This window comes from Vicugna pacos, chromosome 20, assembly GCF_048564905.1.
Source record: "Vicugna pacos chromosome 20, VicPac4, whole genome shotgun sequence".
Taxonomy (NCBI): Eukaryota; Metazoa; Chordata; class Mammalia; order Artiodactyla; family Camelidae; genus Vicugna; species Vicugna pacos.
The window spans coordinates 34,193,968-34,206,132 of NC_133006.1; the positions used below are offsets into that span (position 1 = coordinate 34,193,968).

The following is a 12,165-nucleotide window of genomic DNA, read 5'->3' on the forward strand; positions in this document are numbered from 1 at the left end:
TGAGGTGCACGGAGCAAATCTTCCAAGTGAGGAAGCAGCTCAGCGAGGTTACGTTGCTTGCCCAGGGTCACACAGCCAGTGTCATGAAGGGCTCAACTCCGAGCTCAGTTTGTATTCCCAATCTTGTCCATTATGAACGCAGAAGTGCCCTACCTATTCAAATCAAGCCTGCCCCAATCTGAGACATTTCATTCCTGAAGCCCACATACTAGCGGTAAGATATCTACACAAAGCACAAAACACTCCACATTTTAATAAGATCCACATCCAACTGCTGCTTAACAGAATAAGCATTCATTCAGTGCCCTTTCCCCAAACCTAGGGAAGGAATAAATGCAAGAAACACATGCTCAGCCCTAATCCCTTCTCATTTCCTCCTGGCACCTGTTTCTGCCCCCACAGGCACCAAACACTTTAACAGCTGGCAGAAATGAGAACCAAGAGATAACGCACACAATCACTGCAGACCAAGCCCTAACCCAAATCAGGGTTGGGAAATAACAGAGAAAGAGAGCCACCCAGATTTAAAAAGACAGCAATAAAACAGGGCGCCAGAACGTCTCCCACACTCCCCTGGGTGATCCAGTCACTAGATCCTGGGCTGCTGTCACCATAAACCAGAGGGTCTCCCGATGGAAAACTGATGCACAAAACTCACCCCTCTCACCCCTCCCCACCCCGTCCACCCAAAAAATGTTGTTGGAAAAGAAATCCTCGTTGTACCGGAGGAAACATGTGAGAGAAGAGCTGTACTGGGAGTACCAAGGGGCCAAATCTGTGGCTATGAATTTGGTGAGCCTTCTAGGATTCACGGTAACTGAACACCGCTGCTAGTGTTTCAGCGCTCACTGCCTTCCTCCTCATGGGTGGTGGAGCTTGACAGCCTTACAAAATTAGAACTTAAAATCCAATTTAGGCCTTCGAGGCCACACCAGTTCTCAAAAGCAGCTCAAGAACTTCTGCCAGTAGGGCTCCCCTTTCTAAGGCCCTCAGACTTCCCCTGAGTACGTGAGTAATTACGTATAATGTTCCCGTTACTCATGCTGCCTCATTAACATATCTGGGCAGCCTTTGTTTACCACCTGGCCAGGACCCTGGTGAGATTTGAGGGCAAATGATTATTTCCCTCAGCGCCCCATGGTCCCCTATGCAGCAAAAGTCAGAGGCAACAACACAAGTGCCAGAAAAAGCCTCGAAGCCCTGGCCAAGTCAAATGTACGAACGCCCTCAGGCACTCGGAGAGGGTGGGGTGGGGACATTTATAAAACACAGAGTACAAACCAGCCAGTTCCAAAGGCAACGGGGACCTCAGTGCTTTTTCCAATGAGGACCCAAGGAGACAGGCAGCTGGGGATAAGGGGGTAGCTCCACCAACTGGTGTTTAAAAAAACAAACATGCATCTGAGACCAAAATGCCTTAACATCCCCCCGACTTTCTCAAGCAAAAAATCCTAACGAAAGGCTGCCAAGAGCCCTTGTTACAACCTTTTTCCCCTTTTCAAGGCTACTCTCATCATTCCTTTTACCTCTAGTTCATCTGGACTAAAAACTAGAGAGGAGATGCAGCCTTTAACTCACTGGCCAGGCTCAACTCACCTCAGTTTTCCCTTCAGTAAAATGGACTCAACAGCCTCTTTCTCTCATGTGAACTCACTAAGGAAACAGTAACTGGGCGGTCGGTTCAGAACCGACCGTGTCTTCTTCCCCCGAAGATGCTTTCAGCAGGGATGGGTGGGTGCTAGGTAGGGTCACCAAGAGTGTTTCCCACAATCCAAGCTCTTCTGGCACATTTCTGCAAATGGCAAAGAGGACCCAGGAGACACGGGCCACGTCCTCACAAGAGCAGTAAAACCTGTGACAAGACAGACTGGTGGAAGAAGACAGAAAGCCAAAGACCCAGGGCTGTAGTCCAGCCGCCCACTCAGGTGTGGCCCTCTGGGACAGGATCAGTATCTGTAAAACATGGGCCCTTTCCCATCCCACACATCCTGACTAAGAAACCAAGAGAGACAAAAGCCATCTGCAAGAGGTGACAGGGCAGTAGTCTTGGAAGCAGGCCAGGTCATTCGACCAGGAGCAGGGTATCAGGCCAGAGCTGCCATTTCCGACTTCCCACAAGGTTCAGCTCCACTTTTAATTTTATACTGAATCCGAAATGAATGAAAACCCCTTGAAAGTGTGAAACTGCCAGAAGGCTATAGGGTTGTCTGAAGTTCCTAGAAAAGATTAAACCCTAAAAGGCTAAGAAAAATCTCAAATTGTCTACAAAAAAGGATACAAATAGCTATACTACAGCACAGCTTGAGAAAACCAGTCATCACAGTTCCTACCACCCTGAAAGGAAAGGAGCCTGCGATGATGAGACAAGTGTGGAAAAGGCTTTGCAGACAAAGGGGACGAAGTCTGGGGCCTGGAAAAGGAATTGAGGAGGCTTGCGGAGGGGGGGCCAGTCAGAGGAATGAAAGGAATAGTTACCTTGGAGATGGAAAGAAACAAAAGGTGACTGATTCACAAGGAAGAAACAGATTCTACATGTCTCATTTCCATTAACAGGTAGGCTTAAGGATTTAAAATGAGAACACCTTCAGCAGTATCTCCTAAGTAAGATAAAATAATTAAAGTTGCTGGATTACAAGAAATGAGCTTCTGAACTCCACATAAATGTGTAAAATCACTAATCTTTCTGCCCCCACCATCCTGAGAATGACACAATTGTTTTTAACTCTGAAAGTAATACAAATTACCTCGGTAGGGCCACTCTAAACTGATTCGAATTTTATCTGTGCTACCTGGCATGAACTAGATAAGGAAGCACGTATTTGGGGATTAAGGCTAAATACAATGGAAGTACTCTTATCAGAGATGATAGGGACCCAAAGCTGGTTAGCTAATGTAAACTTTATAGGTGGAAAACCTTAAAAAAAAAAAAGAAAAGAAAACTATCTAGATAGATAAACAGAAGTAGATTATATACATATGCAATGAAAGCATGAGCTTACTTTCAGTTACAGATAGATCTGAGGAATTCCGGTGCTCCATGTTACTGTTTTGTTTGCTGTGAAGGGAGTTTGGCCACAAAGCTCAGTTCTTAACACTTGCAAAGCAATGTGTGAGCAGAATCCTTACAGATTTTCCCCAAGTCTTTTAAAATTCTAGCCCACATCTAATTGAACAGCCTCATTTTTTCAGTACTTCACTTTTACCAAGGGTTCCCAAACATTCGGCCTAAAGTTTTCAGAGAAACCAATTCATTTCACACTCCTTCAAAGGTTTACATAATATTTAACTGAAATTGCAGTAAGTCTAACTGGAATAACCAGATTTGGGAACAAACAACTGACACTTGGCAAGCCTTCTATCTGGGTAGAAGCCAAAGGGGGCAGAGGCACACACTCCCCAGGCCTGCCCACTGGCCAGGAGCTTCGTGCTGGGGTCGGTATCACAGCCAGGACATTCTGCAGCCAGGAGAACCGGGTAGATGAAAGGTGACCAGGAGCTGTTACTGTAAACCTGGGGGAGACTCAGACGTGGACCAGTAACATTAGGAGGATTAGAACAATGCAACGAGAATTCCAAAAACTAAATTTCTTTGACTGCAAAACTTTCTAACCATTCGGATAAAAATGTCAGGCGTCTAGGTCCTCAGACCGTCATGATCAAGGGCAAACCTTAAAAATAGTCCAGCTTTTCAGTATCCACTCATGATTTTTTAAAAATTCCCAAACTACAAAAGTGTGCATCTACAAAAAACAAACAAAAAAACACCTCAAAGTTCATCTACCCAAAAAAAACCCTATAAAACAAAAAAAACAATGCCTACAGCTAACAGCAAACTTTGATCCATACTGTCCTGGATACATCAGCTCTACACTATATAAAACACTGCCAGCATAACCACTCTCAACTTTCAAAATTCACTCTGGAATCTAAGCTCTTGTCTGAGCATTTCATGTCATTTTTCCAGATCCAAATTATCAATTCATTGCAGCTCACTTTTACCCAAGTAACACAGGTTTTGAGTGACCTGCTCCACCCTTATTTTTCCATTACCCCTGCTATTTTTGGTGTACAATTTTGCAGAACTTGAAGTGTCTCACCAATGCAGACACCATGCTACATTAGATACACCACTAGCTGCAGTCGGCCCTGTCCACTAAGATAGCTACCAGCCTTTCGTAGCTCTTGCACTTTTGAAATGACTCGTCCAAAATGCAAGGCAAAAAAAAAATTCACCAGATTTCAAAGACCTAAGATGAAAAAAATGTAAACTACCTTAACAACTTTTGAATTGATTATATGGTAAAATGATGTATTTAATACACTGGGTTAAATAAAAGTATGACTAAATTTTTGAAAATCCAGGTTAGCTTTTACCAAGTGTTTTAATATACCAGGCTTAATATGGCTTTCCCATGTCGTCTTTGAAAGGAAAAAAAAGACAGAAAATGATTCTATTTTGAATCTAAGAGACATCAGTGATATACTCCAAAAGTTTTTCTTCCTGAAAGTTTAAATAACCTTTGGAGCAAAATATATGTTAAGATTAACACTAGAGTTATTTCAAGACACTTGGAAGTGAGTCAACAGCCCTCAGCCCAGCTTTAGGAACTGGTCTGACCTACTAAGACAGAGGAAACAGCCATTATACCATCCAAGTACCAAATGATTCTAGCTGGCTATTTGGGCCAAAGGCAACGGGGACACACAAATCAGATACTTGTCTATGGTGAAGTAGTAACCCAGGTAGTAATAACCCAAATTGGATAATTTTTAAGCATGATCTTTTTCCTTTTAAATTTCAGTGACGCACCTCAGACTTGACAGTATTCCTTCCATAATCTCTCCAGACAGTGACAGTTGCTCAACTGTCTCTACTCTAGACTTGCGTGACAAAAGAGAAAGTTTCTTCCACTACTAGAGACAGGAAGAAAGCCACGTGAACAACTCAGAAAAGGAAAAATGTAGCCATTGAATAAGGTGTACTTTTCCCCCAAAACTGTAAAATAACCCAATTAGGTGTAAAATGGGGAGGGGGCTGGTGCTTATAAATCCTACCAGTACATTTTGGGGTGGTTCTATTTTTTTCTTTACAGTTTTATGTAATTCTAGTAAATCCTGTTTTTGAATCTTGTAACAAACTTTTCAGTTTTTCCAATCATAGTGCACTTTCAAATCAGAAAATTACTTAAAACTTATAGCCTGCTGGTACAAATTCTGCTTGAGCTGTCCCAGAAATCAAACTGGTAATTTGTCTGCGTGCTAACTGCATGAATCATATCTTCACACGGCAGAGATTTTTTATTTCAAACTCATACCTGCTATAAAGCATCAAAGATCAAATGGGTTTGAAGCCTGGGTATCATATCTGCTATTCTCCATAGGAATAATCAACCAGTGGAGTGACAGAAATGGCACAAAATACCCATAGAGCAAAACATGCAACTGTTTTTATTGTCCAAGTGGATTGGGGTTTTGAAAGGCAAACGTTTTCAGTTATTCAAGGTATTGTGGTGGGAGTCGTGCCCAGCAATTAAGACAGGATTACATCGCAATTTATGAGCTTCTCAAGGACGTCATTTCATATGAAATGTAACAATCATTTCTCCCAAAGCCTGCCATCTACAATCCCACCCCCAAACTCTGCTTTGCTAAGGCAATAAACTAAACGGCAACGCGGCAGGCATCGAAAGCTTTTGAGACCAATTGTAGGAAATGTGCTGCCTTCACCAGCTCAAGTAATAATTCCACCTTACACAGATGGCAGTTTTACATCTTTCACGCACATTATCTCACGCATGTGAACTCAGATAAACTGAAGTGGCAAAGGCAGGTATTACTTTTTCTATTTTACAGAAGAGTAAATAGACTCAGATTTCGAGTCTCTTTATTTTCCGGTTCAGAAGAACTAAGCCCAAAACACCTTAGACTTACAGTCCAGTGCTCTTCCAAGCACACGTATCAGTGAGAAGTCTTCCCTCGTCTGGCCCCTCAAAATACTCCATAAGCCTAGAGCTGGCACAGCGAAGAAGTGCCACCCTGCTGTTTCAAGGCTTCCAGAAAGAGCAACAGTTGACGCTGGGCAGCATCACCCTGAAAGGCATCCCGCCACATCCTGCGGAGACACCCTACACACGACTTAAAGTGACATGGTAACCAAATCCACAACATGGTCCTCTTACAAAGCCAAGCTTCCCTGAATGAAGTTTCCTTGCTTTTCAAAAGCGTTAGCGAGAGAACACGACCACCACCGCAGCAATGCCACACCATCAGCAGACCTGGAAACAGAGGAAGCGAAAACGTTGCCGCAGACAGGAGGCGTCTCCGCACTGCTCCCCGCCCTCTAAATGGAATCGGAGCTGGGTCAGGGCCACTCCCTGGGGTACCAGAGGCTCCCAGCGCTCACCTGAGGGGAAGCGCGGCGTGTCAAGGCGGAAGGCCGACGCCGGTCGCATCCTCCTCCTCCTCTTCCTCATCCTCCCACGCGGCAGCCCCCGCCTCCCCGCCGCTCCCTCCGCCCCCGCAGGCCCGCCGCGCTGGAACCTCCCGCCCGACTTTTGACGTCACGGAGGAGGAGGAGAAGGTTCCACCCGGGCCCGTCCCTTTGTGACGTCACAATGACAACAGAACGCGGCCGGAGCGGCCGGGAACCCGGAGCCGCGGGGGGCGGAGGGAGGGAGGGGAGGCCCGCGCGAGGCGGGGGAGGAACCGAGGGGGCGGGGAGGGGGCGCGCTGACGTCTCGCCGACTTAACCTGTTGCTCTCGGGCCCGCACTGGAGCCAGCGGGCAGGGCCGCGGGGAGCCGGCCGGGCCGCCGCCGCCGCCGCCATGCTCGGCCGTGCGCGCGCTGGGGGGCGCCCGCCGCAGTCGCGCGCTGCGCGCCCCCTCCCCGCCACGCCCCCGGCCCGCGCGCCGTGCCGCGCCGCCCCCTCCCCGGGCCGACCGGCCGCACCGCCCCCGCGCCCCACCCACCTACCCGCCTGCGGGCCCTTGCCGCCGGCCCCGAGCCCGGCCCGGAGCCTGCAGCCCGGAGCCCACAGCCCGCCCCCTACAGGCCGCACGCGGCCGCCCGGCCCGGCCTAGCCGGCGCGACCCCCGCGCGCCCTCCCCTCTGCCGCCGGTTCGAGCACGTCCGGAACACGGGCTCGGCTCCCCGAGCGTTAACTCCTGCTCTGCCTCCCGCGGCCGCCGCCAGCAACTCGACACAATCCGCTGACCACCAGCAACAAAAAAAATCCCACCTCATGCTGCTCTCCAACTTAGCGAGGACTGGGATGGGGTCAGGGACGGGGGCGGGGGTGGCTCTGGTCCAAGTTCTACCCCATTTGCTTTGTGGCTGCACCCGGATCGGAGGTGCCCCGGGAAGGCGTCCACGCTCCCAAGCAAGGTTGTCTCCGAGCAGTTTCCACAGCCCGAGTTTAAAGTAGTCCTTTGCATTCTCCCCAGCCCTCTGCAATGCGGATGTATTTTAATTCTTAAATTCTTTAGGGAACAGCTTTTTAAGTTGAGCTTGATTATTTAACCTTGCATTTCTTTCATAGTTGAAGTTTACGTGTCTACATTAGAATCAGCCCTTTAAAAGAGGCATTCAGGTTTTCCATTAAATGTATTTTTTACAAAACCTGTGCCCCGAAGGTCATTACACACATCGTATTGCTCCAAAAAGGAAAATATTAACACCAATTTGTCGTCTCGAGTCAAATGAAACTTTCTCATAACGTTGCATTATTCCTAATCTATGTTCATTTGGCCTTTTTTAAAATGAGTTCTTTGATTTAAAGCATGCAGCTAATCACCGACCACTCGAGTGCATATTTGGTTAATCCTCGGTCCCCACTCCCCTCCCTCCCCCCAAACTTAAAAAAAAAGCCACCACACACAAAACAAAAACACTCCCCATGCCAATCAAAACGTAGCTGTACTATGCACAAAACAAAATTTAACTATTCCAAACCATTTAGATCTCTGAATAATCACCCAATTTCAGAAGCCCAGTTAACTGGGAGAAATTATTTGTAGTCACTTACATATGCATTCACATGCCTACTTAAAAACATTAGCTATATTGTATGTCTTTTTCTCCCTAAAACTGGAAACCATGGATTTTTAAACAAAACCAGTCCCATTATTAAAGTCAATCCCAACAAATGCATTCGCTGTAACACGATTCCCAACTGGTTTATGTTGCGAACCAAATAAGCCAAAACGACCACATACATTAAATCTGATGTGCCAGTGCAAGGAACAAGATCGCCATAATCGGACCCTCGATTGCAACTTAAAGGTCTTCCAACACACACGCGTTACACGATTTCCCAAATAACATTAATAATAATAATAACACAGGCTCATTTGCATGCAAAGTGCAATATGAGGCCAAATCCGCCCGAGAATGCAGTTTAGTTACATTACCGCAGCCCCTACCCCCCTATGCTCCACCAAAATCCCTTGCCTTTCATCTAAAACTAGATTATGGTTGTGTCATTCGAGGTCAATTTATTCACCGGAGGTATCGCTACACCAATCTGTTTTTTCATCCCAACTAGGCAGACACGACTTTGCCTGAAAAGCCTTCTTTCTGAAAAGAAAGAAACAGCCTTATCGGACGCTGTGTTTAAAACCCTTCAGCTGCAGAATTATCTATAAACTTGACATTCAAAGCCATTGCTTAAAACTACAAGTCAAAGGATGTGTTGTTAGGAGCACTTACGTATTTCTTCTGAATGATATTCCTCTTGGGTCTTTCCTTGCTCATTCTGAGATCCAAATGCTGATTGCAAAAGGGGACAATTGCTTCATGAATTTAAAGCCGTCAGAAATTTGCAAAAAAATATCCCGGTGGTTTTTATTGTTGTTGGTGGTGGTTGATCTTGTAATCCGACTTTTCTTCCTCTTCCCCCAAAGCCCGATTCGCCTTGAAATAAATCCGAAATTGGGAAAGAAAAAAAAAGCCAAAGACGAACGAAGCAAACAACAAAAAAAAATTCACTTTAGTAAAACACTCATAATGGAAAATTTCCCCCGAAACACACACACACACACAAAAAAAAACCGACGCCCTTCACTCCCCCCCTTTTTCCTCCAAAAACTACATCCGCGAAACGTGAAGGTCCTTAGTGTCTGATCTGTAGTTACATCTTGGAAAAGAAAAGGGAAAGATAAATAAAAAATGTTGGAAGTCACGTTTGTGCTGCAGCAGCAGTGCGAGCAGAAGAGTCAACTCCAGCGGCGGCGGCGGCGGCGGCGGCAGCACCACAGCGAGGGCTCGCCGAGTCTCTTTTTTCCAAGCCCCCTAACCAATGAGAGAGAGGCTATCCAGCCCAACTTTAAATGGACTCTGCTTTTATACAAGTTAGGGCTCCTCGGGTAATTCCCCACCGGACGCTAGCCGAAAACTCCCACAGCTGAGCCACCAGGCGCCTGCCTACTCCGGCGCCGATCACCCCTGGCCCAGCCCAGAGGACTCTCGCAGCCCCACCGACGTGACACGCCATGAGGCCTCGACTCACCCTTCCCGGGCTACCCCCCAGGCATCGCTCCCACGCCGAGCCTAGGAGTGGAATTGAGAGAGGCTCCCTAGCTCAATGCAAGGCACGCTCGGTCGCTCCACCTCACCCCCTTTCCCCAGCTTGCCGCTCACCCCACAGCCGCCACGCGCTAGCCCCCGCCACTGCCCTCATGTCTACCTGCAGCCGGGCTACTGGGTGCCAGTGCCCCAGGACGCCCGGCCTCGGGGAGAGCCGCCTATTCCCGGGGCACCTTAGAATGGTCCCCTTGATCTTCTGGAAGTTGTAGTCCCCCGACTACAAAATGGCTATGGCCACGGGATCTGGGAACTACAATTCCCAGCCTGCCCCGCAAGTCTGTCACTCAACTCCCCTCCCTCCACCCCGCCCCCGCCCCCGCCCCCTCCCCCTCGCCGGCCCTGCCAACAAACGCTTGGACGTGTCCCGCGTGTGACACTGCGAGAGGCTGGCTCGGGATTGGCCCGCGGAGCGTGTGGTCCGCGAGCGAGGAACTCCCCACGCCGGCCCGCCCCCGCCCCGCGGCCGCGGTCCCCCTCCCCCCGCGGCGGCCGGCCCCCTCCCCGCGCGCCCCGCCCCCACCCGCGGCGCGAACCGCCTGTGGAATCGAGGAATCGCGCGCGCGCCGGCCCCCGCCGAGTGGCGGGGGAGGGACGCGCGGCGTCCCGGGGGAAGGCCTCGGAGCGTGGCGGCGCGGGGGGCGGTGTCGGCGAGGGGTTGGAGCCCGTCCTAAGGAAAACTGGGCCACGCACCAAGAGGAATCCTCTGTGCGAACTAGTTGATCGGCGGCGCCTGCTGCCTCGGCGGCGCAGCCGGTGTCACCTCAGGACACCGCTTCGCGTCTTCGCATGGAGCGTGCCGCGGTCGGGCTCGGGGGAGCCCGAGGTCACCTCTGCCCGCGCCCCAACGCACGGAAAGGCCACCTCCCGCCGCGGCCCGGCGGGCGAGGCCGGCGTGGGGTGGGTTGGGGACCCCAAAAGGGAAGCCCTGGCTGCCGCCTCCTACAAAAGACCACCGTTTTTAGAGAGATCGCCGGTCCCGGCGCCTTCTGCGTCTGGGGTACCTGTGAGCGAGATTAAAACGTTGAGGGGGAAACGAGTGGAATATGGAGCCCGAGCCACACAGACAGGCAAACCGTAAGGAAGCATCTGGAACACCGAGTGCCCGGAATATCAACCGCCGCAGCCACGCGAGAGCCCGCTTTATACCTGCCTCTGCCCCCTGTTGTGCTTATTTAATCGTTGATATAAATGAAGTAGGAGGCCCTGGTGAATCTCTTCCGGCCTTCGCCTTATTAACAACTTCGTCAAGTCTTTCTCGGAGCCATTCTGCATTGTTAATTTCCTTGTTTTCACCTTGGTTTTACAGAAGTCGTGTTTTAAATGATCTCCTCTCAGGCAATCCTTTTAAGAAATGAAAAATGGGATAAGTGCGCCCTCGTAGTCATTCCTATACATTCAGGCCTCCTTCCCATCCCTCAGGTTCCCCTTACCTCGAAAGTATCACAATTGTTAGGTTTTATCTGCAGCAGGGTTTGAAGAGAGAACCTGGTGTCTGGAAAGGTCTCAGAAACTGGAGGTAAGACCTGTATTCAAATCACCCCTGGGTCCCTTCCCAAAAGGTACCCGGTGGCCTCTCTGAGCTGGTCAGTTTCATCTGCAGATTAATAATCATCAAACCTTGTGTGAGGAGGATTATATAATCATGTTCACCCAGCTAAGAACCAGACACGTTATTGGAAGCTTTTGGTAAACGAAATAAAACGCCGTTTTTAAATGCTTTTTAATTATTATTTTACCTTAAAAAAGAAACTGCTTTCTAAATTGAAATCATTTGGCATGTGTTCATTTAACAATCAGAAAAATAAGTGACCTTCTGTGCCTTCATATGGTAAAACTTGTTTGCTCGTGCCGTTTGCTCGCAAGACCAAACAGAACAGACTCTTCGTTTCCATATTGGCCACCCAAGTGACTCCATGGTTAGGTTACAACGAAATGGTTTCAAAAGACTTTCTGATCATTATGACCTGCATGCTAGAGGTCTCCAGTTCTCCACACTGTTAGGGTTTTAACCAGCTTTCAGGAGGTTTAATGTTAGATCTGTCATTCCCCAGGTAAAATATTAAAGAACAAAGGTGGGTTTCTTCCAGCTTCCCTTAGCCAGCCCCTGAGGCTGTCCAGGGCCTGTGAACTCCCGTGCTGGGCTACCAACTCCAGGTCACCACATTTTGAAAACCTTTCTAGGTGAAGCTGAAGAGAAAAGGAAGGAATTTGCTCATTTCCAAAAGATTTGGATAACAGTGTTGTTTTCCCTTAAAAGGAAAACGGATTGGCCTTTTTAGCAGTTGAAAGCCTTTCCTATTGTGGAAGTAACTGTCTCCTGATAAACTTCCTTTCCCAACCATCTTGGCAAGGCCATATATTAACTTTCCTGTCTTTTTCCTCCTCTGTTTTTCATTTTCTAATTCACTCTTTCTCCTGATGATTTTAACCCCTCACAGCACTTCTGTCGACCTTTGCAAGTTGTGGAGTTGGGGATGGGAGGGTGGGGGAAGACCTCACTAAGTACCTTGCTTCTGCAGGGCCTGTTTGCCAGCAGTGTCCTCATACCGGAGCAAGGGAGCCCAAAAGTCCTTTGTTAGGCA

General features: G+C 48.6%; 1 protein-coding gene across 5 annotated transcripts in view; it reads right to left on the reverse strand.

The window, feature by feature from the left end:
* JARID2 (jumonji and AT-rich interaction domain containing 2) overlaps positions 1-10,523 on the reverse strand; it is a 228,546-nt gene extending 218,023 nt beyond the window's left edge. The window contains exons 1-2 of one of the 5 annotated variants that reach the window (XM_072945636.1): positions 10,274-10,523; positions 8,708-8,911 (exon numbers count right to left, since the gene is read on the reverse strand). In XM_072945636.1, coding sequence (XP_072801737.1) covers positions 8,708-8,752 — 45 coding nt within the window. In that variant the 5' untranslated portion in view covers positions 8,753-8,911; positions 10,274-10,523. Of the gene's footprint in view, positions 1-6,403; positions 6,498-8,707; positions 8,912-9,180; positions 9,460-9,506; positions 9,624-9,683; positions 9,860-10,273 lie in introns of those variants that run through there. The other 4 variants (XM_072945634.1, XM_072945635.1, XM_072945633.1 and 1 more) reach the window with 4 other exon arrangements.
* Positions 10,524-12,165: the final 1,642 nt, after the last annotated feature.